Consider the following 25,023-nt stretch of genomic DNA (forward strand, 5'->3'; position numbering starts at 1 on the left):
GCACCTCATCATACCCCTCATCATATATTGAATATTTATGGTAATCCGACCCCACCCTGGACGTTGGCTCACCTCCTCTTTCTGTGACGAGTTGGTCTTCACCGAGACCAGATCTGGTTGATCATGCATTTCCAAGCTGCGTTATCCATTGCCGTCTTCGGCGCTTCGGCACTCGCCCATGGTAAGTCTCACTCACTTCGCCACCCGGTCTCCTGCGATAGACTACACCGGCCATACCACTAATGACAAGCTGCCACCCTACCCAGCAGTCCAAGAAGCGCGGCAGAACAGCTGCGTGATGTGCACCGAGGTGGTGCCGACTTGCCCAGTCTGTCCCGCCAGTCAGGAGTGCTTTGTGAGCGTCCCGCAGGACTGCACCGAGTGCCCGCAGGCCTACTGCGCAGACGCCGCCGCGGATGCCACGCCTACGCCCACGGGCATCCTCGGCGGGACTACCAGTAGCACCAGCGACGGCGGCTTCACCCTGCCGACCGCGTCCCAGAGCGAGTCCTCCACCGGAACCTCGACGACGTCGCCGTCGTCGACCACCACAGCCACCGCGGCCTCAGGCTCGACCACGGCCTCTGGGGCCTCGTCGACCGGCGCGAGCCGCAGCGCCACTGGCACGGCCGAAGCGCCCGGTGCAGAGTCGTCTGCGCCGGCTGCCAGTGGCGTCGGGAAGAACGGCGATGTGGCTGGGGTGCTGCGCCTGGCGCTGTTGATGGCCGTGCCTGTCTTGGGCCTGCAGTGGCTCTGAGAGGCCTTTCCTGTGTAGTTACCAGCTGTGGAAGGCTTGGTCGGCACTCGGGGCCTTTCTTTGGGCGTCTTGCAAATGCACACTCGTTTGGAACAAAATGTCCGTTGCTGCAGCATATATCATCACATGGGATAAGTAATACAAGTTTCAAGACTCGTATCCTGGCGGTGGCTATGGTGTCCCTTGTCTTTGGAGGTGTTTGGATATAATTCGAGCTCAGAAGATCAGTTGATACCGGGACCCAAGACCAGACTGCAGGGGGCTATCTGAAAAGCTGGAAATAGTGTTGACGTGCCCGCTTGGACAATTTGCGGGGTTATCCTCTCAAAATCTTACAAATGCAGAACTAGTAACACCGGCAATTGTCGGTGTACCCATATGAACAAGAGTGATTTGTGTTTCTCACTCCATTGCCTTCTTATCTGACAATTGGGTCTGGATTCATCCGGTGCGACAGCGACCAGGATGTGACTTACCAATCGAAACAATCTGGAGCCAGCCGGTGGAATCAGATCTACGACTTATTTGCTTAACTCCCAATATTTGACATAGAGTTCGGGCATTACAATAGACCCTCGGCGCAGCTCAATGGCAGCCTTTTATGCTGAGAAATCGGCTCCTTCAGAACTGCTTTGGTATACTTGAGGTGCTAATACAATCTGCTTGAATCATTCTTTTCTCATGAGTATCCAGGTTTCTGATCAATCTCGCTGTCTTTGGAAACCAACAGAGTCAAGTTTGACTGCAACTAGCCCACTGATATGGAAAAGAGTGACATAATTGCAAGAATGATGGTACGACTTGATTGGGAGCACAATAAAAAAATTGCGTAAGGTAATATGCCTGTGTCAATTAAATCTACTTAGTTAAAGTATTACTGATACCTCTCACTGGAGCTTACATCCAGTCCGGACAGTTGCCCGTGAGACTGCTCCTTGAAGCTGAGATGACTTGATGAATGGAAAATCTCCTCAAATTTTGGTCGGGAAGAAGTGATACAAACCCAGCCTGGATCGGTCAATCTCCACCTCCACACTCGGTGTCCTGGTGGTAGCAGCTGGAGGCGGCCGCCTCAACTTGCTGCGACCTCTTTCGTTGGGCTCGTCATATTCCTCATCGATTGTTTGTAAGCTCCTCCTCGACGCGGAAGACGACACGGATGGCCTCGTCTTGATCATGAGCAGCTCATCGTCGGACAGGTTGCGTTCGTGGGTGACCTCGATGGTGGTCGTGTGCAAGATACCGCCCATCGGTGGACTCTTGCTCTTGAGCTCTATAGTCTGCGCGCCATGCTGGCTGAAGGCACCATAAGGCCCCGTGTCGTACGGTCCGTATGGTGCTGTGCCGTTCTTCCCCCTGTGGATTGTGGTGGCAAGCCGGCGTGGGATGAGTTTGCTCAGGAGCTGCCGGCAGGGCGGCAGATTAAGGCATATTACCGTGCTCAGTAACTCAATGAGAGACCAGGAGATGGCCGGAGCTACATCCCAAGACAGGTCGGCTGTGGGGGCGAACTTCCTAACGTATCTTATGCGGATCACGCTAGTGAATAATGAACTGAAACGAGATAGTTAGTAAGTGCTGGGATGCTAACACATGACGCGTTTCGCTGCCACAAGATGGACTCTGGCCGAGGGCGCGAATGATGTTCTGCTAAGGGTGGGGGTGGCTCACAAAGACCCTAGACTGAACACGAAGGCCAGCATGATTCGTTTCCGTTTGGAAAGTTTCAGTTTCCACAGCTCCGGTAACGGCATGACCAGAATCCCCAGGTGCTCTGCAATACCAAGTATAGCGCCCGAAAACCCGATCGCATTTAGGTCCAGGCAACGACCTTTCTGGCGAATGTCCCAAGATGCGGAGACGGGGATGCAACGCAGTAAAATAAGGAAGTAGAAGATGGTCTCTTGGATTACCATCACAAGTATGCCGTAGCGAGCCGTGATGTTGACCCAGCGCGTTCTGGGGAATACCCGCAGGTACAGGGTGAGAAGAGAGATCTTGGTCAAGAGCTGGTCGAGGACGTACAGCTGCTGGCTGACCCAGTACAAACGTAAGAGAGGAATGGCCATCCGGGGGTCAACGACCCATACGTGCACTCCAAAACCGATGAAGGCGCCTGGGTGTCGATTAGCATTGGCCGGGAGTGCAACCGGGGCGAGCGAGGCTTACTTCCGAGCTGTACAGCACTGACGGCTATCAAAGCGATTGTAGCCAGCAGTGCGAGGTAGTCGTCAACGCCCAGCGTGGAGGACTTGCATCTCGCATACCACCGCAAGCCGATGCTTGGGACAGCCAAAACTATCGCCGCGATAGCAAGGACCTTGAGAAATGTCGCTTGTGACTCTACAAAGAGGGGGGCACCGCGACATGTCTGACCCAATGCGTTCTCCCCGACTGTGAGAACAATGTCGCGTCAGCGGGATGCAAGTTTGCATAGCTCGGCAGCAAGTGAGGTAACTCACGGATTTGGTCAGAAACTTCACACGACAGTCGGGTGCAGCCAGATAGCGTGGTGAGCAGTGTTACGTTCGAACAGATGCATGAGCTGAGTTGGTCGATGCTGGTAAGGCAGGCAGGGTCCGGTGGTAAGACCTCGAGGAAACAGGAGACCTAAGAGCATCAAGTCAGCCGGCCGCAACAGAAAGCGAGGAAGGAACTGTTACTCACAGCGCACACTGGAGTCTGCTGCAGAAGCTGGCCGATTGTCTGCCCCCTAACAAGGGCCGAGAAGCACAGCAGCCATGAGAAAGCTGTGATGTGAATTCTGGATATCATTGCCCTGACATTGGCAAGCAGGAGAGGAATCGCTTGCAAACACCTGGTTGAAGCCTCAAGATCTCTCCAGCAATACAGATGTGTCAAGACAGGATGTGGGGAGGTCTGGGCTCTTAAAAGATCTGAATCCGGCAACGCCGTCGATATGACTAGGTTCGCCTATCGGCTATCATCCGAGGGGATCTTGGTCGTCATTGTGAGACGGGTCCACGGGAAGGTTTGGCAGCAGCTCAGCGATCCTAGGGAGTGCGATGCCGTGGAAGCTTTGCAAGGGCTCGAGGTCCGGTTGGCCGGCGGGCAGTTGGGCTTCGGAGCAGAGGCTGAAAGAGGATGACAGCCGGGGGATCATATAAAATATGTTATGTTTCAGCGAGGACACCCTCCTGTTCGCCGCGGTGCTGCATGGTTCAAGTGTTCACGGCGCCAAAGGGGTGCTCTTTGTCTGTGTGATCTTGCCCGGGATACCCGATGCTGGTCTTCCAATCGTGTTGCAGTGAGTGCATGTGGTCTGCCTCGGTATGATCGAGGAATGCCGGTAGATGGCAACGGCGAAAGAGTGGGCAGACCGATTGGGATGGCGTGCATTGGTGAGACGTGGACCAAGATCCAGAATGAGAAAGATCTTGGTAGGATGGGGCAAGCCTGGGTTGCCATCCGCTTGGAGACAGCCCATGGGTTCCCAGAAGGGGACCTTGGCAGTTCACGACGCTTCCAGAAGGGGAAGTTGGCCCCCGACGAAGCAGAATGGCCTGAACGCCGCGACTCGGGTTCCTGTTGTCACGAACGGTTCGTTGGTGGCAGCTCGGGGGCAAGGTGAGGCCTTGGTTGTTCCCGTCCATGCCAGGATGGGCGGCGAGCTTGCGAATGGTGCATTGAGGGCGGCATGATCACAGGACGCCTCGAGGTCTTGCAGAGTTTCATGGGAGAAGCCAATGGAGGGAGCATACAGGCACGCCATCGTGGCTATATTGTGACTGCCCGGGCTCATGGTGCAGTGGTCAGGAGTCAAAAGACCAGATCAAGACTCGGCATATCGGCCGTGTCGGACCAAGGTGAGGTAAGGATGGCAGGACTGAAACATGCTACACCGCGCTTGCGTCCTGGCGATCATGCCGCGACATGATTGACAGGACGCCGAATGGTGGCGCGGCAACTCTGAACCGAGCAATGGGGGACCCCAGAGGGCAGAGGCGACAGGGTGGGCTGCTGTTCAAACTTTGAAGGGCACGGCAGTTGAAGCTCGGATGGACGTTGAGGGACGTTGAGAAAGCCTGGGCGAGGTGGTATATAGCTGGGCCCTGTTATACACCCCACGTCTCATGAGGCTCTGCTGGAGGCACTCTGGCAGTCTGGCTGCTGCCCTGCCATTGCTGGAGGGGGTCCTTGTTTGAGGTCATCCCAACGGCCGGGGATGTTCGTTCCCGGTAGTATGGACATTCGGCCCAGACGTCAGTGATCACCAGTAGGGAGCACAGACGGTGCATCCTCTTCCGGAGGTCAATTTTGTCGGATCGGAGCACAGAATGTCTTATGCGGAGATCTTGAAGCCTTCTAGAAGGCTGCTGACCCTAACCCTTGTCCGAGGAGACCTGGATCTGCCGTCCCGTCTGCACAGCACTAAATTGGCTGCCGCGTGACCCCGCGAACCTCTCGAGAGCTAGGCTTCGAGACGCGGCGCTGTTGAACTTTATTTTTGTTACGCGACAGCCACACCGGCAATGCCCACGACAACCTGACATCGCATCGCCAGCACAGTCGCACAACCCGCAGACCTGAGTTGCATCGGCGCAAGCCATAGGTGGCCTCGGATCCACAGCCTGCTACAATGCACGACTTTGCTGCATTCCATTTGAGCCCCAACTGGCGTCGTCACTGAGTGTCACATCCCGCCTGCTGATTGCCCCACAAGGCCACTACTGGCCCTTTCTTCCCACCCGCAAGCACGCGAAAATGGACCAAAGCCTGCGCCTCCGCCTTGTTGTCCGCCGTCATGGCCTACCAGAAGCCAGGATTCTCTTCCGCGTACCCTTGGAGAATGACCCGACCGTCGCACAACTAGTTGAGCTCGTCAACGAGTCCATCCCGCTCGAGAGCGACGACTGGGGCCTTGACGACTACACCGTTGAGTTTCATGCCAAGGATGGCCGTGCCTTCGAGTGTCTGCACTTCCAGCCTGTTGCCAGTATCCTCGAGAAGGATGATGAAATATTGTGGGTTTCCCATTGCCCGTCAACAACCCTTCATGCCAATCGAGATGCGGTGCTAACGGTCGTGAGACAGTATCCGACCACTCCTGACCAACGACCTAAAGAAACGCCGAATCAGCGGCAGAGACCAGATTTCCAGCGGCGGCCAGCATCTGATCGATGGCGTGCCATTCGGCCGACCACGGCTCAGAGCCCCGAGGGGTCGGCCTTCTGTCCACATTGCACCAAGAAAGCGACCGAGGTTGACCTACGATGGGGACTTCGACCAAGACGACATCGATGACGACGATAAGGGCGATGGCACGGATTGGGACCTGGCCGACCAGTCCCTCGTATCAGGGCACCCTGGCGACGATGATGAAGACGAGGAGGAGGAGGCGGATGAGCCCCTTTTATTGACACAACACGGCGAGCCTAAGACGAGGAAGGACAGCCGGCGCGTCCACTTCCCGCGCAGTGTAACTACTACCGCCGAGTTCGAGGACATAGACAGTGATGTTGGATCGAGCGAAGACGAGCAAGACACCGAGTTGGAAGATGAACAGGACGAAGACATGTCCGAGCCCGACTCAGAAGACCTACGCGAAGAGCTCAATGACCTCGCAGAGGAGGCAGCTGGCACCCGACGCGGTGAGATTGTTCGGGACAGTGCCGAAGAGAGACCTTCAGCCCCGGCCGAAGTTAATGACTTTGGCCCCTTCACCGAGGAAGACTCTGAGCCTGAAGTATCCCATCAGTTCAAACGACCAAAGATTGACTCCCGTAATCGGTCCAGCCACGATGTCTCGGATAAGGTCATCGCGGTCCGATCTGCTTTCCCGGCCGTGTCAGGCGAGGTATGCGAAAAACTCCTCGCAGATTACAACTATGACGTGGGTAGTGTATGGAAGAAGCTGGCCCAGCAGCTCAAGCCACGATTGGACCTTGCCCAAACAATGGTCTTGAACACCCAATTGGAGCTCCCAAAGGAGGTTATGTTCATCTCGTCGCCGCCCAGTAATGTGGCCGAGGCGCCAGGAGAGGCCAGACGTGTTGGCGACAAGGACGACGACGCAACAGATGGGTCTTCAGGCGGCGATGAGGACGAGGATGAGGAGGACTATGAGTCGAAAGTACACGCAACTTCAGCCGAAAGCGAAGATGATGAAGACAGCGACAGCGACAGCGACAGCGACAGCGACAGCGACTCCAGCGCCAGAGGCACTGCTGCCCCGGGAACGGCGCCCGATGCAGATGATACTGACAGCTCCAGCTCCAGCTCAGGGAGCGATGGAAGCGGTTCGAACGACGGTGACGAGAGTGGCGCCGAGGATATCGCTGCCATTCAAGGCAACAGGGCCAAGGGTGTGAATGGAACCAGCGGTAACGAGAACCAAAGTACAGGACTGAAGCATCGGCCACGGCGCAATGTCATCGAATCCTCGCCGGCCAGCAGCCATACTGCAACTACGAAATCTGGTGCTAGACCCAGAAAAACGACAGTTCCTCCTAGAATCGCCTGCCCATCGGAATCGACAGATGGTTCATCGTCGGATAGCAATAGCGATGACGAAGATGATACCGACAGCGAGGAAAGCCAATCAGACAGCTCAGACTCATCTTCAGACTCGTCGTCAAGCAGCGACTCAAGCTCAGACTCGGATTCAGACTCGAAAATCCCCGCGCCTTCCAGGACCAAGGGGGTGGCACCAGTTCAGTCGACTCAAGCGACGCCTTCTTCTGCTCAAGTTGGCACTAACTCCGCCGCAACCCAATCATCTATTCAAAAGTCGGTGGCACCAGGCCAGGGCATGACCAAGACTCAAAGACGCAACGCGCGGAGGAGAACTCAAATGGCAGCACAGAGAGCGTCCCAAAGTGTCGAGAAGTCGCAAGCCGCGGCGGCGAAAGATACCGACTTGCTGGCGAAGAAAAAAGCATTGTTGAAGTCCTTGGGCGTTTCTATGGATGCCTCGAAGCACGGTGGCGAGTCGACTGCTAATGAGAGAACGGCCACGTCTCTTGGAAACTCTCCGAAGAACCTGAGCAAGGGTGAAGAGGATCCAGATGCTTGGAGAAAGAAGATATCATACCGTGCGATCGAGTGTGTCAATGAAGGGGTAGATCTGAGTGAGCCTCCATTTCCATTCGTGCAGCGCTGGGACTCCTCAACACGTCGCGGCAAGAGGAAGTCGCGTGAGAACTCCCAATTTTACGACGGGACCAACCAGAACGCCAAAAAGCAAAAATGTGGCCATTCACCGAGACAACATGCAGACAGCCACGGTATTCAAGATGATATAATGTTGAATTACGATGACGAGCCTGTTGGTCTGGATCGAGGCAAAATTACCGTGGATAATACTCTCACTGAACATACCGCAGCGGCAGATGAGGACGATCTTCCGTCTCTGTCGGCGGACATGTCTCTGCTTCCTCAACTCTCACCCGACAACATCCAGCCTGGACTTATCATTGCATGGAAGCAGCTTTTGCTCACGAAGGCCACCAACTGGCAGCCACAATTAAGCAACTTTATGACTGCTGTTATCACCGAAGTCGACGACGGCGGAAACCTTCGGGTTCAAGTCGCAAAGCGTGATAGAAATGTTGACAAGAACGAGAAGGAGTATGACGATGAGGGAGGGCGGGTCTATGCAAAATTCGAAGTTCCAGATGACGACGAAGAAGAGGAAGAAGAAACAGACCTCGGCTTTCGAGATGTTTCCTTTGCGGAGATGATTGATCCGCGCATTGTGCGGCGGCCTTCTGACTCTACCACCAAGACCATGATATCCCAACCAAAAGACGTCCAGGTGGCAGACAGCCAGCGGGGCTGCAGAGGAGGCACAAGCAACAATCCAACCAGCAACAGTGACCAGTCCAAACCGATGGAGGTTGACAGTGTTAGCGAACCCATCAGATGTGAACAGAGCTTTGTTCCTGAGACGAACCACGACGTGGTCACCAACGATGATATTCTAGCTCAGGACGTCTCCATAAGTGAAGAACGCCGGAATGAGATCAGCCAACTCATCAACGAAGGGGGATTCCGCCAGGGTGTGAGAACGTCTCTTGACCAGCTCGCCTTCCTTCAATTTGGCAGTCCATCCCGCCAATTGGAGGAGGAAGCTTCCTCAATGCTGCCTTCTCATCAATTGCAACCAGCACATCGATCGTCCTCGGAAGCAGCGTCAGAGGAGGCACCGTCTGAATACGGATCCAAGGACCCCTCGCAACAAGAAGCGCATTTGGCTACTGCCGTAGCTATCCTGGATGATTTTCAATCAGCCCTGCAGGCGCCCAGACAGTCGGGTGCGAACGCAGATATTGAACACATTGAGGGCGAGATAGAGTATCCCAAGTTGAACAACTCCTTTACAAGTCAGGCAAGCGCTCGCAGTGGACGGCAAATCGATCCAGACTTTGTCTCGCATTCAGACGACTTAGGACATGGGGACGACTCGGCTATGATGAATGGCTTTGATGACGATGATGTCCCATTTGGCGACTCGAACCCAGGAGAGCGAAGCCAGGTCGATAGGGGTCACCAGGAGCGAACATCTGCACAGGAGGTTTATAATGACGACCTGCAGCAGGCTCAGGATGCGATCGCACCACTCTCACCGTTAATAAGATCCACGAAGATTGGTCTTGGAGGAAATGATCGCCCTACCTCAGCTGGATCAGCCTCAACTGGTTCTTCGAGTATCTTCGTTGACTTCGAGTTGCTGGGCTCTCAACCCGTCACGACCAAGTTCAAAGAGCACATCAAGGGCGAGCAGGTGACCCAAGGGATGGCTGAGCTTCCTGACATCAATGAGGCACACGCCTTGGCGAATACAAGATCAAAGTCCCCAGAGAGCGGCAGGAACCAAAGCGTCGACGGCACTCCGGCATCTCAACGGAGCCATGTTTGGACACGTTCGTCCCAGCAGAGCCCTCAAGATACCAACGACGAGGAGAGTGTCTCTCAGCGGACACGTAGGAGCAGCCGCCTTATGGGTAGCGCCTCGAGCCCGCCTGTTATAAGGAAGGGGGCAAATGCGAGAAAGGCAAAGCGCCATAGCACCGATGGGTCCCCAACGCCCAATGGCAAACCCAAGTCCCTCGTCGCTAGTTTCGAAGCGCCTGTATCTCCACCACCGCTGTCTAAGCCGCGGCGGGAGCCATCTCGCACCCCCTCACGGTCACAAAGGGGCTAGAAACCAAGCGGGCCCGAGGATAGAGTTGATGGGAGACGGGCTGGATCGGGCCGCGACGGTGACACAGACGGTGATTACCATGGCCCGTCAGCTGGCAGCGTCCCTAGCACTATCAACAAGCTACAAGGAAGAATATCATTGTCGACAGTGGCAAAGGGAACTATCGGCGTACCTGTCACTGACCTTGGTGGGGCGAATGAGAATGCGGATGGAAACCCGATGCTGAGTACGCACCAAGGACTCAGTATTCGAAACGCTTCGGCTTGGAAGATTGCGGGGCCGTTGTCTAGTAGGCGCTTCTAGGAAAATGCGTGCATCATTCAGTGAGACTAGATCACGGTGGTTTGCATTCATCTTATGCGGCTCGTGGTTCGGCGGTTGGATGGGCATGACTGATCTTCCCAGCAGTATGAGGTTATCGGAACACAACGGTGCCTTAGGCTGTAGGTCACCACAACATGTTCACGAATCAACTCGTTGGCAATCGACAGTCTTGTGATACACTGATACTCTTGACGTGAGCCCATAGCAATCTGGGAGATCCCAATTCCTACGGCCAGATTTTCGGCGTGCCCTGTCCCATGCACAGCATTGTGCTCGCAATCGCTGTGAAAGATGGGCTTTCGATCTGGGTTGGCGTATATGAGCTGCAGGTTGACGTCCTGGTCTTTCCGGGCCTTGGCTGATGCATGTTATATAGGCTGGCTTATATGGCTTCAAAGGGGGGATCCCTCTGTCAAAACTTGTTGCCAGCAGGTTTTTAGACTTGATGGATGAGGTCCGGATGATTCGGTAGCAGCAACCCGACCTGATCAGCCCGGTCAATCAGAGCCCCTGCATCCCCCACAAGGGCGTGCAGCTGGCGCAGGGGCTTTGAGAACAGACAGCCAATCATTTTACACAGATGCGAGCCTACAGGGATTACGCGGCACCCCGTCCAAGATCACTACCGCGTAGAGTGCCATCCCGCTGGGAAAACTTGAAACATTTCTAGAAAGTGACAAAACTTTGTCGTCCAGTCTCGCGCCCATCAGGCAACATGACTGTGACAGCGCTCCAAGTTGCAGGGAGGGCTTCATTGTAATTGCGGGGATCCCTTCCCACCGATAGCTTTAGGGCCTGCGAGTAGATATGAAATGAGGGTGGAGAGGTAGTCACTTTGAAACGGGTGCCAGTCTCGATCTAGGGCAGCGTTTGACGACGACATTGGGCCTTGGATGGGCGGTGCAAGAAAAGGAGTCGAGAAGAGATGGGGGTTGAGCTGTCATGCAGCCCATTGCCATTGCACCGCGCCGTATGTGTTTGCTCTTTATTAAGCTTTCGCCATTGATTGTCTCCGAATCACTGCCGCACAATGTCCCCCAGGATCGTTCTCTGTTCATTAATTTCTTTGTTCTTTGTTCGGCGGGCTTGAGGCTCTCTTATATTTCACCAACTTCGAATCGCTGCACGTAAACCAGTGGTCCTAAAAGAGCGACACAACCGCGCACGCCCATACAAGCCTCAGACCACGATTTTGAGTACCATATCTGTGGTCTAATTACCGGCCGCTGAATTTCGTTACACCACTCACTCACCCCCCGGAAATCCTTCCCGTCCACTCTTGTATAATAAACAGCCGAGATGCTGGCCATCTCTCTCCTCCCGGTCCTCCTGGCCTTGCCAGACCTGGCCACGGCCGGCCCGTTCACATTCCCATCTCAGCCGAGGCTCAGACATGTCACCATGACCGCTCAAGATGGCCAGCAACTGGTCCTCACCATCACACAAACACAGACGGCAACTACCACAACGACCCAGACACCAACCACCATCCTGGCACCCTCGGGGCCCAGGAGGACAGGGCGGCCGGGCGAGACCGAGCTGGAACTAAGGGACGATATCTTCGCCCCCACCACGTCCTCCGACTCGTCCTCCGACTCGTCATCCGACTCATCGCCAGACTCTGGCTCATCAGCCTTCTCGTCGTCGTCGTCGGCAGGGGATGCGAGTGACAACGACACCTCCGGCACAGGGGCACAAGAGGCGCCGGCGCAGGCGGGTACGGCAGCCAAAGCGCAGACTACGCCTCCGCCACCAAAGAGCGATCCGCAGGTGGCCTCCGCTCTTGCACAGCAGGGCTATAGCCAACAGACCTACTACACGTGCAAGACCAGAGATGCCACGCTCACGCACTGCGGGTGGCACGTTCCGGTTGTCAAGGTCAGCAGTGCTGCCAGTGGGCAGCGCGACGGCGGAATTGGAAGGATAGTGGGTGCCGCGGTGGCTGCAACACTGTGTTTTGTGCTCGGGAACCTGGTTATCTGAGCTTTGGGCTGCACGTGTGATTCATCCATGCCTGGGCGATTTGGGGCTTCAAGGTTGACCTTGTTTTGTTCGTGTTGCAATGAGACGATTTTGCAGAGAGTTTGAGATATTTTTACCTCCTGGAGAGCACTTGAGGGAAGTTCTATCTGGTGCCTCCAAATGGATACCCGGAGGCGCAGTATCTGGGAGGGGATTGGTGAAGCTTTTCAGTTAGTACAGATCATTTTGGGAGCCTGGAGCTGTCAGTATACCCGCCTCACTCGAGGCAACCTGGAATTTTATTCGGTTAGCTTTTTTGCTTGAGATCATTTAGACTACAACCAGTATTGTCATGGTAAGGGTCATATGTGACATTGCCTATCCCTACTTTTACCAGTAGTTATCAGTCACAATACTGTGCGTGTGTGAACTCAAAAGCAGCACATTTGAGCAGTTTTTGGGAACCTCAAATAATCATGCAATGCCCATTTTGAGCAACGCTCAAGTAAGTTCGGCTGAAACACATAGTGTTATTTTAATGGATTTTACCTTACATTCTAAAACTATAAATTCAAAGAGCATGTGGTAACTACGTAGTAAAGCTAGCGTTGAGGTTCTTCCTTTTCAGGTCTGCGTTAACTACGCAATTACAAATAACATTAGAGTCTGAAGAGTATGCATTGCTCGGCCGAGTCTCGCAAAGTGCCGAGTAATCACTTAGGGTAGGCACCATTCAGCGGCATGTTTGCTGTTAACAACATGGCACTCACTTGTGGGTTGAGTCACTGATGACTAAGCTCATTGAGCTCTCACTGAAAATCTGCTTGCCTCGACTGCGTTCCCCGGACTCGACCTCAAACAGTAAACTGATGCCATCACATGTGTCAACTGGCCACCAGCCTATTTACAGGGAAGCCAACAAGACTTACCTAAGTTCGCTTTCATAATCGACGATGGCGGAATCCTCCTTCAATAACCCCGCGGACCTTGGCAAAGCGACCATAGACCGGTTCTGCTGCCAATACCTTCAGCTGGAGATGCACCTGGACTACCCCGATGGGCTACTATTGAAGACATCAGAAGTCCAAGACGAGATTTATCAGCGCATATTTGCCGATTTTTCGACCTCTTCCAGGAGTGCCAGATTCCAACTACGAGTGTTGAAAGAGTTGGTCAGGAGAATTCAAGACAGCATAAGCGAGAATGAGACAGACGATTTTGTATGCCATGCCATTCGAAAGCGGCAAGTATTCGGACTCGTTCTAATGTGATCGCGGCAGGAGGTTTCCGACAAACTGATGGACCGCCTGGGTGAGCTCATGTCGGAGCCACTGATGTCTGAGGCGGATGAGGCACAGCGCAAATGCCTCGTCACTTACCGCATGTCCCTAGTCCAACCACCCGAAAAGATTGATATTCTAGAGAATCGTTCTCTATTAGCGGCCGGTGGTACCACCGGTCTCAGGACCTGGGAAGCTGCCCTTCACCTTGGCCAATATCTCTCCACCAATAGCCATCTCGTTGCCGGCAAACGCGTGCTTGAACTAGGCGCAGGCACAGGCTATCTCTCGATCCTGTGCGCAAAATTAGGCGCAGAACACGTCACGTCCTCCGATGGGTCAGAGGAGGTTGTTGAGAAGCTTGCCGACAACTTCTCGTTGAACAGCTTGGAGTGGGACTGTAATGTCTCGAGCCGAGCGCGCCTCAGGCCGAAGCTCCTCAAATGGGGCCATGCATTGATTGGCACAGAAGAACCAGAGTGGAACGGTGGCCAGAATATCGATCTCATAATCGGCGCTGATGTTACCTACGACCGTAAAGTCATTCCGTTCCTGGTGTCGACCTTGAACGAGCTCGTGGAGCTTGGCCCGGCGACTGAGATACTTATTTCTGCCACTCAGAGAAACGCTGACACATTGCTGGTCTTTCGGGACAGCTGCGCCAGAGTTGGTCTCCAACTGAAGGAGGTGGAGTTCTCGGTGAAAGACCAGTACGACACACTTGAGCGCTATGACCGACCAGACGTGACCTTGACACCATTCTACTCAACCCAGGTGCCTATTCGTATTTTCCACATCAGTGGAAGCGGAAAATAGAGAAAGACGTACCAAACAAGCTTTCCTGTGGAGCGTCTGAAGATAAGGCACCTCTGACAGGTCACTCCTGCAACGAGCTCAGACTTATTCAACAAGATCAAAGATGGATGTAAAGTACAGTCCTGTGTGCCTCTGGACACATTTATTCACAATAACTCGGCAGACTATCGCCGCCTCGCTGGATCTTCAGGGGCGCTATAAGTATTGGGCGATCTGATCGAAGTCTTGAGATGCTAGCATCTTCTTCGAAATAGCAAGACGAAGAAAAGGTATGAGAAAGGCTTTTATGTACATCGGAACGCAAATATTTGATACAACAGATGGGCTGCTATGCTGTGAGAGCACACTGGAAATGTAAGGTCCCTCTTAGCCAAGTGCGTTCACACCTGAAAACCAGGAGCACAGGCGGAGATGTTACGAAAGTAATACCTGTGAGCCGAAATGCTGAATCCATCAGTGCCCCCATTACAATCCTCGTTATCGGTACCTTCGCAAAGTATGATGTTATCCTTGGTCACCGAAGAAGCTGCAGCATATGCTCCAGCGTCGACATTGAGCCAATATTCAGGACTGGTGTGTCTGTATCCACCTCCAAAGCTCCCAAAGAAGCCGTCAAACGGCTCTTCAATGGGTGGCGTCCTGGGGACAGGATCAACTGAATGGGTCACCCGGTACTCGCGCCCGTCTTGCGAGGCTATGAATTGGACAAACCCCTCATCACCGACCCTGGGGCTGCCAAATGTGTAGAGGTCGCAGGGGTAGCCGGCTTCCCTCAGGTGAGCCGCCGCAATTGTCCCGACAGCCGCCCCAAGGGAATGTCCGGTCACGACGAGGGTGTGGTTGGGGTAGGTCTGAAACGCGGACCAGATAGACTCGTAAACATCTTCCGAGATATCTTCCCATGCGCGGTTGAAGCCGCTGTGCACTTCGCAATCAGATACAGGTAGCCCAGTGTCGGAGCACTGTCATATTTCAAGTCAGCTTTGCAACAAGACGGAAAAAACAGGTCTCTCGAGCTTTAAGATGCTTAATGGCTCACCGAAGTTTTGCTGAGTGTCAAATCTGCGATCCAGTTGCGGATCGATTCGCTGCCGCGGATGGCGAGAACAATTTCCGAGCGGACAGGATCGCGGCCTATGAAGCCTTCCAGACTTGTAAAAGTCTTGTCACTAGTTAACACATGGAGTTAGGGCCTCAGGAAACATCTCTCGATCTCTAGTGCCAAACGGGCAGAGAGTAAATCGTAGATGGTAGCAAGAAATACCTACCGAAAACTTGAGATTACCGTTGCATTGTGGCTCTCTACATTCGGACAGACGTCAAACGAGCAGACAACGCTCTCACCCGCCTGGGAATCGTCATTACAATACGCTGAGCCAGCCCATTGCGCGTAGAACTTGAAGTTTTCCACATCTTGGTCTGTTATTTGCAAGTCTGTAACGAGAAGATTATCGTTTTAGCAAATATCCAGTGTACGAAAGCGCCACATACATTTTATATGTATGGGGATTAATAACGAAACCACACTTTGCAAATATCTCTCCCAACATCGGACCGCTGCCCAGACTTACCCCGTGCTCGGATGACCCTGCCGTGGGAGTGAGGGGAGGCCGCAACGAGACCGGCCGTTGCGAGAAAGAGAAATTCAAGGAATATCATTGCTATCGCATGATGCTTGGTAGAGCAATAAATGAATGTGGGCCTGGGGAAACCGTACACCTTTGAATTGTTTGCGAACGCCAACACCAGTATAGCTTAAAGCAGCCTGTTCTGTATTTCAACCGGGAATCAATTCCATTTTGAAGTCCTTTGTAGCTCCGCTTACGACCTCAGGACATGACTCGCCCGCGCTAGTAAGCGAACAGTGGAAATTGATCTTTCGCCTTTGGATTTCGGTATCTCGACTTGATATGGCCTAGATGAGCGGGTCGTGCGCATGATCCAGGGGGAATCCGAGATGAATAAGCGATCAGGGAAGGCTGCCAAGGTAGATTACCTAGGTTAATTCTTGGGACTCCCCCCCGAGGCTAGCCACATATCCGCAGAATGATCGGAACGACCAGAATCGCAAATGGAAATCAGCGTTCGCCTGTGTCGAATGACTCGCCCGTTACACATTAGCACAACAGACAAGATAAACAAGGCAAAAGAGGTCTTCTGAACGCACGTGGCGAAGTGGAGCCATTATTGCAGGCTCTAGGAGACGAAACAGTGACAAGCTCTACTTCTAGACCCACTTCTACAGCTGCAATATTGAGTTCCGGAGCGCTTCGTGCGTGAGGTGAGCTTTTAAGAATGAGTGAGCAGCCTGAGGGGATGTAGAAGCAGTATCAATGGGGCTAAGAAGAAACACGAATGCGGCCTTGTGTAAGTTTCATCCCACTTGGTCCCTCACATCGTGCCATGTAGCCATCACCTCTTAAAAACAAACCCGTCGAAAGAATTCATCTTTATATTCAAAATGCGGGCTCACCGTCGTCATCTGAGAGAGAAAGACTTCGGACTTGAGGCACAAGTCATTGCCACCCCCTCCCCGACGGCCCCAGGTGAATGAGTATTTGAAATATGAACTCTGGGTGGGGAGAGAGTCAACTCGATAATTGTCAGAACCGAAACATAGACGATCTGGTTGTGCACGTATCCACGCTTGTGTTGACCTTGGTCTTGAGAGATATATATCAAGGCCTTCCACCGCTGCCGCATGATATTGAATCTGCTTTTACGCTGTACTTTTATTTTGTTCATGTGCAAGCAATATTATAAGAACAAATCCTGGTATGCCTACTAGATACATAACAGTTTAACCATGTGTGACCAAGCCAGCCGAAGTTTCCAGGTGCATATTTGTACAATTGACCCTATCGATAAGTCGAAAGAATATGCCGTCCCGGCAGAGACGGTTCATCATATCTTGTAGACGACACCCATGTAGTAAAGCAAACCGGGGATGCTGGGACTATGTTTCAACGCCTAAAAAAGTGCCACCCTTTTGGTCCTGAACTCCATGCTCAAAACTCAGCAGTAATCATGTGATGGGAACATTGCCAGCACCCCAATGCAACACACTTGTAACCGCCTGCCACCATCGGCGAATACCCCGGGCCTCTGGGTTGCCATTTCACAATCCCAGCACGCCAGCTAGTAGCGCCTAGTCAAGCTCGATGATCTCTACCGCTGCCCTCTCAACGGAAATTGACTTGCTTGATTGCTTGCGCGAGTTAGCGATTGGACCCTTCGGAACCGGACCATCACCATCACTGCCAGCATCCTCGTCGTCGACTGGCTCGACGACGGGCCGCCATGTGCCATCAGCCCCAACAAGTATCGACTTCGTCTCCAGCTTGTTTTGCTCCTCGAGCTGTCTCCGCACACCAAGCAGAAAACTGTCAATTCGAAGACTCCTTGGCCTGGCATCTCCGAAACAGATGGGGCATTTCCACTTGTCGGGCTCCGAGGGCTCGAGACGTTTCGGGGATGTGCCAACGAATGGTAGCCCAATCTTGATCGTCTGCTTGATCGGGCGTGTATTGAGCCACGTTCCGAGGTCGAAACATTCCATGTGAGTGCACGCTGAGCCACGGGCTGGTATCGAGAATATGCTCGCGCTGAACGGGTCGGTCAAGTCTATCGAGAGTTCCGAGGCTGTGACACCACTTTGATCAATCACAGCGATTCCGTCCTCGTCTGGAACCACTTCGATTCTCTTCCTGATCTTCTCCAAGGTCTCAGCGGAATCGACCACACCTGTCGCCCAGACGTGGTCCAGGACTGCCGAGTGGGTTAGAGTTTCCACAACTTCCACCGCCAAGTGAAAAGACCTGGCTATCTTGTCAGCAGTCGGCCCGGCCTGCATGGTCGCTACTTTGAGCTTGTTCAAGCCTGGAACCACGAAGTCAGTCAGCTCCACAGGGAGATCCTTCCCATGGTGGGTGCCTCGTCTCACGACGAGCTTTTCTCCATTGAAGTGCGGGAAGATGTAATCTGGCCAAGAAGTCTCCTTCGTCACCCAGTCCGACTCTGCGACCGACTTGTCTGTGTTGGTTCGACAACAACGGAGCCGGTATCGAAGTGACCTGTTTGTGTATTCGCGAACAGTAGACAGCGATATTTGGGCACCAAGAGGAGGCACCTTTTTTATCCTGCAAAGTAACGAATGGATCTCAGGTGCCACTGTGAACTCGAGTTCATGGAAGTAGACCAGGCGGAACGGTTCAATCGCCAATGAGCGGACAGCCTGGTAGTGTCGTTCTGCGTCCTCGTCAGCCCGCCTGGTCCGATCAGGGCTGCGAGCCTGAGCCTGGTGTAAGGACATCATAAGAGACTTCTTGTCTTGGTGGGCATGTGGCCAATCACTTCGCTCGATTACCTGACCCGGTCGCGGGACAAATGTTGTCAGGAAATGGGACCGTGTTGCGGCTGGTGGGACATTCGCCCGCACTTGTTGCGGTACCTGTGGCCGTAAATTTGTGTTGTGCCCATGAACAATTTGAGGGGGGTTTGCAAATCGCGGCGCGTGCATCTGTGGATGGGTGGTCGGGTATCTCTCTCTGGGCCAATGTTGCTGCGCGGCAGCCGTTTGCATCGAAACCATATTCTGGGTATAAGGATTGATGTACTGCACGCTCTGCATGTTCTGAGCCGGGACATGTTGATTCCCAAAGCTGTACTGCTGCTGGTTGACACCGCCCTGCGCGTAAGCCTGAGGGCTATGCATGGACTGCACCATCGGTGATGAGGGTATAGCGCCGGATGAGGAGCTCTGAAGAACGAGTGCTGAGGGAACATGTCCCATATGCCCTGAAACTGGCGAGATGTACACGTTCTGTGGAATGGGCGGACTGTTAATGGCATGATGGGGTGCATCTGTCGTTGGTGACGGTATGGGTCGCTGTGGTGGCGTATTCAAAGGCAATGCGGTCTGGACCGAGGTTCTCCTTGCGTAAGATACCCGCGCAATCTGATTTTGCTGCCGCTCATACGGAGAGTTGGGCTGGAACGCAGATTGCTGGAATTGTGTTTGTTGTGGCGACTGTGTTTGCGCTTGCTGAATCTGAAGATTTTGCTGCCGGGCCAGGAACTGTTGCTGCTGCCGGGCAATCTCTTGCCCTTGTTGCTCGACTGCTGATATAATTTTTTGGTACCGCTGGATAAGGTCGTGGTTGCGCCGTTCGAGCTCGCCCGGCTCATCGGAGGCAAGGAGGACTCGGAACTGGCCGTCTACTATGTGATCTTGTTGATCTTTGCGGAAACAGTGATCCATCTCTGTACCGAGCTGGCCATCCAGAACACCAAGTCTCCGTCGTGATGCTGTGAATAGAATGCCCTGCAGGACGACAGAATAGCATTGGAGTTTGCCAATCATCTCGTCCACCAGATATGGACAGACTCGGTTGAACGATCCTTCATGGAGCGCTGTCCAGTTGTCGGCAAGACGGAGAAGAAATGTTGCAACATTGGACACAGTCTGACTGTGAGATAAGTCGGCGTGCTGGCATGGGAAGTTTGCGCACCATTCCAGATTGGACCTTGAAAACCCAGAGTTCTTCTTAAGAACCGAGTCCAAAATCCCAAACCCCATGGATATCGTCCCCATGTCACCAAGAAGCAAGTCAGAGACTTTTTGTGGATTGACGGACCAAAGGCAGTAAAGCTGATGCAGGACAAGATAGAAGTAGTCTTGCTTGACACACGCGTCTCGTAGGATGTGGAAGCGAGGCTTTTCGACGACAGGCTGCAGCGCCTGTTCACCCCCTTGTTGATCTACACGATGATCGATGAAGGATGCCAAGTCAGCGAAAGTCAAGCCGGCGGCGGCTGCCGGTGGGTTTGGTGCAACGTGACTATGTGAAGTCGTCACCATCCCGTCGGAAGGGTTCCTTAGAGTCACGCCCTCAACGCGTCTCCTCTTGCTAGCACGGCCGTCCTCAGAGGCTGACGATGACTGCACCTCTGCGCGTCCAGGCACAACGTTTGGCAAACCTAGGTCGTTCCCGCCATTCTCCACCTGGTCTCCATCGTTTTGCTGGGGCGGATTCGGAGGAGCCATGCCTGGTGAGGCAAGTACACTTTCAGAGGGCGTCTCGGTCGTCGCCTGCTCCGAGGCAGCGGTCGGCCCCAAGGTCCCCGCGGCGGCCGCGATGGCGGCCGCGGGGTACGGAGGGCGAGAGTTTGAGGCAGTCTGGGGCGATGAGGAGTATTGTATAGACTGCCCGGTCGACTGTTTCTGTGTGGCTGTTGGGATTTGATAGGTACGAGGATTCGGGCTATCGAGGGGATTCGACAGGGCAGGGCTCGGCTCGTCGCTAGGTGCTGGTGAGGGCAGCACATTCACGTTTGCAGGAGTTCTGTAGGAAAATGATGTTTAGCAGTCGATTTCCAAAGTGCTCAAGCAAGAAGGGCTCCTATCCTCCCGTTTCCGGGGCACACCAATGTGGAGAGGCGCTTGGTCGCGACGCGTGCTCGAAGCCGAGGCTTCAGCGTAGCGGACGGTTCAGCATGGCGCATGCGGGTGTCTTACGTTGGGAGCACCGGGGGAAGGGGCTGCTGGCTCTGTTGCGCCTGAGATCGAGAAGGCTGAGGCTGGGGGCGCGGGCTTGGCTGGACACGAGTGGCATTCGCCATCCATGGCTTCTGCTTGCCCCCGACAAAGGCATTGAGGGTGGAGTTGGCATGGACGACTTGCGCTTGGAAGGCGCCGTACTGGCCCAAGCCCGAGGTCTGCGCGGGAGGACCAGGCATATTATATTGGAGGGCTCATGCAGAGATCGAGTGCGTGGTCGTGGCGAGGGGTGCTTGGATGAGGCAGTGGATGCAGGAGCGGCCGGTTCAGTCGCGGATTCTCCGACGAGACAGGCTTGCCGTGCTGGCGAGAAAGTAAATAGGCCATACCATGGAAACGGACTCAGTAGCTACAAGCTGGTGGGAGAGCTGCGCTTCGAAAAGACTAAAAATTAGTCCAGGTGGAAGGAGGAGGGGGAGGAGGAGGAGGAGGCACGGGTCGCCGTTGGCCGTTGTGGTAAGTGCGGCTGATGGAGTGGGTAGACAAGTCCTCGACTTGCACCTGCCGGAAAACTTGGGGTCGAGCCCGTAATTTGGCAACAGGTAACTTATCAGGGCCGGGAAAGCGCGACCGTGGCCAGCAACAGCCTGGGGCTCGGGTAGCAGTAGAGGCGGAGGGAGCAGCCAATGTCAAATTGAGTTGAGGTGGCGGACGATGCTACAATATTCAAGGGGATTTAGTGAGGAAGGCACCTCTGGGTGCTGGGACCTGGTTTGTGTGCCAGGCAATAGGACATTCGTGGTGGTCGTTGGAGACGGGAGGTTCCCCGAGGGTCCTCTATTGAAAGCCTGGCAAGCAGTGAAGTGGATATAGCAGGGATGGTAGACTGTTTTGTGCTGTCTGGCACTTTGCTGTGCTTCAGTATGCAGTGTGTTGCTGCAGTGTAACCAAAGGCGAGTTGGAAGCAGTCATACTCCTGTGCCGCCCCCTCTCTTCTTTGACCATGTGGTCTGGTCGGCGCGGGTCGGGTTGGTTTGGCTCTGCAGGTAAGGAAGGACTTTGTGCCACAAACAGGCCAGGCCAAGGGCATGCATTCAGCGGGACAAGAGAATTAAAGTGAGAGAAGAATAATCGTGGTGGAAACCGGGAGGGAACAGAAAACCAGGCCCGGCCGATCAGTCAGACTGTGAATGATAGACATATAGACCACCTGGGCAGGCTAATAACCACGGCTGGGCACCACAGTACCATACAGTGCCTCACCCACCAGAGATCCTCGTCACAGCTGATGTGGGCTGCCCAGTGGGGAGGCCGTTTGCTATTTGATGATCCCCCCCTGCCACTTCTAATTCAGTAATAAGTTGCATTTGCAGTTGGCTGCGAGAGACGGGACCAACTGCATCTGTACCTCCATTATTTGTCCTGCTAGCGCGACGGAGAGGCGCACGCCCCGGGCTCCCACAATGACAGGTCACTCCGCTGAAAGAGGAAGATGAGGAGGAGGAGAAGAACAAGAAGAAGCGCAGTTTCCCGTCGGACAACCTGCAGGGTCGGATGAGACCTCACAGCCGGCGGACAGCTCTCGTCTGCTCGTGTCTGGTCGACCGGTGAGGGACGGCACAAGTACAGCGCATTGAGCTGCACACCCAGGTACCTAGGTAAGCAGCCACGGGGCGTGGTGGGGACGACATGACAGGTCTCGGGGGCGGCAGGAGCGGTTTGTTACTACTATGTAGTACTGGGTCAGTGCAGGGTACCTCTTGGCCGTGGAGTCTTGGGGGCTTGACTTCAACAGTTCAACACTCACTCCAACGAGAGACGGACAGACAGACACTACCGAGTGCGATGAGAACGGCCAAAGAGCAGCCCGATCAAAGGAAACTGCCCGCCGCTGCCCACCGTCGCCCGCCGTCACTTCCATTTATAGCCAGATGGGTACTGTACCTAGGTACCTAGGCGGTCTAGGGGAGTACCCTTCAATTGCTGGGCCGCTTCTGCTTATCTACTGTCCTAGCCCGCGATGCGACCCCGATAAGCAAAGTGGGTCTCGAAAAGTTTCCTGGCCAAGGCCATCATCTTTGTCCATTGATGCCTTCGACAACCAGCTTTTGGCCGCAACAAACTTCTCCACCTCCATCCACTGCCCAGTCCACCATTTTGCAGAGACAAGATGGCGGCAGAAGTCAGGCCGCTCCAGCAGATCAAGCTGCCGGCAGCCCCATCACCCATAACCGCCGAGCAGCGTTACTGGAAGACCTTCAAGAACCAAAAATCACACACCTCGACTGCATCCTGGCCTGTCGCCCACATCAGCTTTCCCTCCCCATACAGCAATAGTACCTCGTCCTCCTCATCCACCACCGCCGCCAAGAACAATGATCTCTTCGCCGTCACCGCCGGCCCCCGCGTCGATGTCTACAGCATCCGCAAGCGCGAGCCCCTCAAGACCATCGGCCGTTTCGACAGTGTCGCCCGCAGCGGCGAGATCCGCTCTGACTCTCGCGTCCTCGTAGCCGGAGATGACAGCGGAAAAATGCAGGTCTTTGACGTTGCGGGCGGCTCGAGGGCTGCCATCCTCAAGACGTGGCACATCCACAAGCAACCGGTGTGGGTGACCAAGTGGTCGCCCTCCGACCTGACCATGCTGATGAGCGCCTCAGACGACAAGACGGTACGCCTGTGGGATCTGCCCAGCTCTGAGCCCACGCGTCAGTTCGTCGGCCACCAGGACTACGTCCGTAGCGGGACCTTCATGCCCGGCGGTCTGGGCGCCAGCAGCAATATGCTTGTCACCGGATCCTACGACTCCACCGTGCGCATATGGGACTCGCGGGTTCCCACCGGCTCCGTCCTAACCTTCAAGCACGCCGCTCCGGTCGAGGAGGTTCTGCCCCTGCCAGGTGGCACCACCGTTCTTGCAGCGGCCGACAACGCCATCTCAGTGCTGGACCTGGTAGCAGCGAAGCCACTGCGAGTCATCACCAACCACCAGAAGACAGTCACTTCGCTCTGCCTTGCCTCGAACGGCAAGAGGGTCGTGTCGGGAGGTCTAGACGGACATGTCAAGGTCTTCGAAACGGGATCATGGAACGTTGTCTCAGGCATGAAATATCCCTCGCCAGTGCTGTCCCTCAACATTATCACTGCGGGCGCCAACGCCGCAGACCGACATCTGGCTGTAGGCATGCAGTCGGGCGTGCTGTCCCTCAAGACCAGACTCACGGGCTCCAACGCCGACAAGGAGCGCGAGCGTGCACGCTTCGCAGCCGCCACGGACCTCAGCCAGCTCGATGACGCCAAGTCGGCCAAGCGCAAGCGCATGGACGCCATGAGGAAGTCGCTGTCCACCGTCCAGGACAACGTCGACTTCGTCCTCGAGAACGACAACGCGTCTGGCAAGCGCAGGAAGGAGCAGCCCTGGCAGTCGGACCTGCGCCACGGTCGGTACGCCGCGGCGCTGGACGGCGTGCTCGACACGTCGGCCCCAGACCACTCCAAGCTCAACGTGCTGACCCTGTTGGTGGCGCTGCGCCACCGGAGCGCCCTGCGCGCCGCCCTCGAGGGGCGCGACGAGGAGACTGTCGAGCCCGTGCTGCACTGGATATGCAACCACATCATCGACCCGCGGTACCGCGCCGCCTGCGTGGATGTTGGCCTGCACCTGCTCGACCTCTACGCCGAGCACGTCGGCAGCAGCGAGGAGCTGGCCGCTGGTTTCAAGACCCTGAGAAAGAGGGTCGGCCAGGAGGTTGAGAAGGCGCAGGTTGCCGCGCAAACGGGCGGCATGCTGGAGTCGCTGATGATCGCTGGGGAGTCATAGTCGGACACGTGAGACCCGGCTGCGGCATGGTCTTGTAAATTTCGTGACGACTTTGGTTGTATATTCGTTGGTTGGCATGGCTCTGGCGTTTTGCGAGATTGGACACCCAAAAAAAAAGAAGCACGAAATGGACTGATTCATGGTTGGTTCTGAGAAGAAGAACCCTGTGTAATGATTTGATTTGATACCAAGCAATCTTTATATTCCACCCCGCGCAATTGGGATTCATGACGGGCGAAGTCAACAAGTCAGTCGCCTTCTGTCACAGCCTCACGTTCAAAATGTCATTAGACGGGAATATGCGTATTGCCTTAAAAAACTTCTGACCTTTCTTAGCTGGGTATCTCAAACCTAGATGCCGTTGTATAAAGAGTGAATAATACAAGAGACCCAAAGTCG

General features: G+C 54.5%; 8 protein-coding genes across 8 annotated transcripts; 5 read left to right on the top strand and 3 right to left on the bottom strand.

Moving 5' to 3' along the window:
• The first annotated feature begins 4 nt into the window (after positions 1-4).
• KVR01_001384 (uncharacterized protein) lies at positions 5-1,430 on the top strand. Its single transcript, XM_044789700.1, has 2 exons — positions 5-181; positions 267-1,430. The coding sequence occupies exons 1-2, from the start codon at positions 124-126 to the stop codon at positions 755-757; spliced, it is 549 nt and encodes a 182-aa protein (XP_044649339.1). The 5' UTR covers positions 5-123; the 3' UTR covers positions 758-1,430.
• Positions 1,431-1,584: 154 nt separating this feature from the next.
• KVR01_001707 (uncharacterized protein) lies at positions 1,585-5,021 on the bottom strand. Its single transcript, XM_044788330.1, has 5 exons — positions 3,425-5,021; positions 3,220-3,367; positions 2,927-3,151; positions 2,429-2,873; positions 1,585-2,311 (listed from the first exon to the last, which is right to left on the bottom strand). The coding sequence occupies exons 1-5, from the start codon at positions 3,530-3,532 to the stop codon at positions 1,729-1,731; spliced, it is 1,509 nt and encodes a 502-aa protein (XP_044649662.1). The 5' UTR covers positions 3,533-5,021; the 3' UTR covers positions 1,585-1,728.
• Positions 5,022-5,208: 187 nt separating this feature from the next.
• KVR01_001876 (uncharacterized protein) lies at positions 5,209-10,645 on the top strand. Its single transcript, XM_044789759.1, has 2 exons — positions 5,209-5,742; positions 5,813-10,645. Exons 1-2 carry the CDS (start codon positions 5,483-5,485, stop codon positions 9,921-9,923), a joined length of 4,371 nt encoding a protein of 1,456 aa, XP_044649831.1. The 5' UTR covers positions 5,209-5,482; the 3' UTR covers positions 9,924-10,645.
• Positions 10,646-11,200: 555 nt separating this feature from the next.
• KVR01_001887 (uncharacterized protein) lies at positions 11,201-12,365 on the top strand. The gene has a single exon (XM_044784473.1). The coding sequence runs from the start codon at positions 11,547-11,549 to the stop codon at positions 12,228-12,230; it is 684 nt and encodes a 227-aa protein (XP_044649842.1). The 5' UTR covers positions 11,201-11,546; the 3' UTR covers positions 12,231-12,365.
• A 729-nt stretch (positions 12,366-13,094) lies between these two features.
• On the top strand, positions 13,095-14,679 carry KVR01_001819 (protein-lysine N-methyltransferase). Its single transcript, XM_044792550.1, has 2 exons — positions 13,095-13,429; positions 13,490-14,679. The coding sequence occupies exons 1-2, from the start codon at positions 13,163-13,165 to the stop codon at positions 14,303-14,305; spliced, it is 1,083 nt and encodes a 360-aa protein (XP_044649774.1). The 5' UTR covers positions 13,095-13,162; the 3' UTR covers positions 14,306-14,679.
• Positions 14,680-14,685: 6 nt separating this feature from the next.
• Positions 14,686-15,964, bottom strand: KVR01_001568 (uncharacterized protein; the record flags this gene model as incomplete). The annotated part of the gene is made up of 4 exons (XM_044790730.1): positions 14,686-15,267; positions 15,345-15,474; positions 15,574-15,739; positions 15,877-15,964. The coding sequence occupies 4 exons, from the start codon at positions 15,962-15,964 to the stop codon at positions 14,686-14,688; spliced, it is 966 nt and encodes a 321-aa protein (XP_044649523.1).
• Positions 15,965-17,453: 1,489 nt separating this feature from the next.
• On the bottom strand, positions 17,454-21,043 carry KVR01_001933 (uncharacterized protein; the record flags this gene model as incomplete). Its single annotated transcript, XM_044784866.1, has 2 exons — positions 17,454-20,649; positions 20,823-21,043. The coding sequence occupies 2 exons, from the start codon at positions 21,041-21,043 to the stop codon at positions 17,454-17,456; spliced, it is 3,417 nt and encodes a 1,138-aa protein (XP_044649888.1).
• A 1,931-nt stretch (positions 21,044-22,974) lies between these two features.
• Positions 22,975-24,624, top strand: KVR01_001868 (snoRNA-binding rRNA-processing protein UTP15; the record flags this gene model as incomplete). The annotated part of the gene is made up of 1 exon (XM_044784738.1): positions 22,975-24,624. One exon carries the CDS (start codon positions 22,975-22,977, stop codon positions 24,622-24,624), a length of 1,650 nt encoding a protein of 549 aa, XP_044649823.1.
• Positions 24,625-25,023: the final 399 nt, after the last annotated feature.

This window comes from Diaporthe batatas (assembly GCF_019321695.1).
Source record: "Diaporthe batatas strain CRI 302-4 chromosome Unknown Contig00002, whole genome shotgun sequence".
Classification (NCBI taxonomy): Eukaryota; Fungi; Ascomycota; class Sordariomycetes; order Diaporthales; family Diaporthaceae; genus Diaporthe; species Diaporthe batatas.

Bases quoted from the DNA above. Each gene is read 5' to 3' on its own strand.
- KVR01_001819 (XM_044792550.1), top strand. From the start codon at position 13,163: ATGGCGGAATCCTCCTTCAATAACCCCGCGGACCTTGGCAAAGCGACC. The intron at 13,430-13,489 runs GTATGCCATGCC...TGATCGCGGCAG, and splicing joins AGAATGAGACAGACGATTTT to GAGGTTTCCGACAAACTGAT.
- KVR01_001876 (XM_044789759.1), top strand. From the start codon at position 5,483: ATGGACCAAAGCCTGCGCCTCCGCCTTGTTGTCCGCCGTCATGGCCTA. The intron at 5,743-5,812 runs GTGGGTTTCCCA...GTCGTGAGACAG, and splicing joins GAGAAGGATGATGAAATATT to TATCCGACCACTCCTGACCA.
- KVR01_001384 (XM_044789700.1), top strand. From the start codon at position 124: ATGCATTTCCAAGCTGCGTTATCCATTGCCGTCTTCGGCGCTTCGGCA. The intron at 182-266 runs GTAAGTCTCACT...CACCCTACCCAG, and splicing joins CGCTTCGGCACTCGCCCATG to CAGTCCAAGAAGCGCGGCAG.
- KVR01_001707 (XM_044788330.1), bottom strand. From the start codon at position 3,532: ATGATATCCAGAATTCACATCACAGCTTTCTCATGGCTGCTGTGCTTC. The intron at 3,368-3,424 runs GTGAGTAACAGT...TGATGCTCTTAG, and splicing joins AGCAGACTCCAGTGTGCGCT to GTCTCCTGTTTCCTCGAGGT. The intron at 2,874-2,926 runs GTAAGCCTCGCT...ATCGACACCCAG, and splicing joins CAGTGCTGTACAGCTCGGAA to GCGCCTTCATCGGTTTTGGA.
- KVR01_001887 (XM_044784473.1), top strand. From the start codon at position 11,547: ATGCTGGCCATCTCTCTCCTCCCGGTCCTCCTGGCCTTGCCAGACCTG.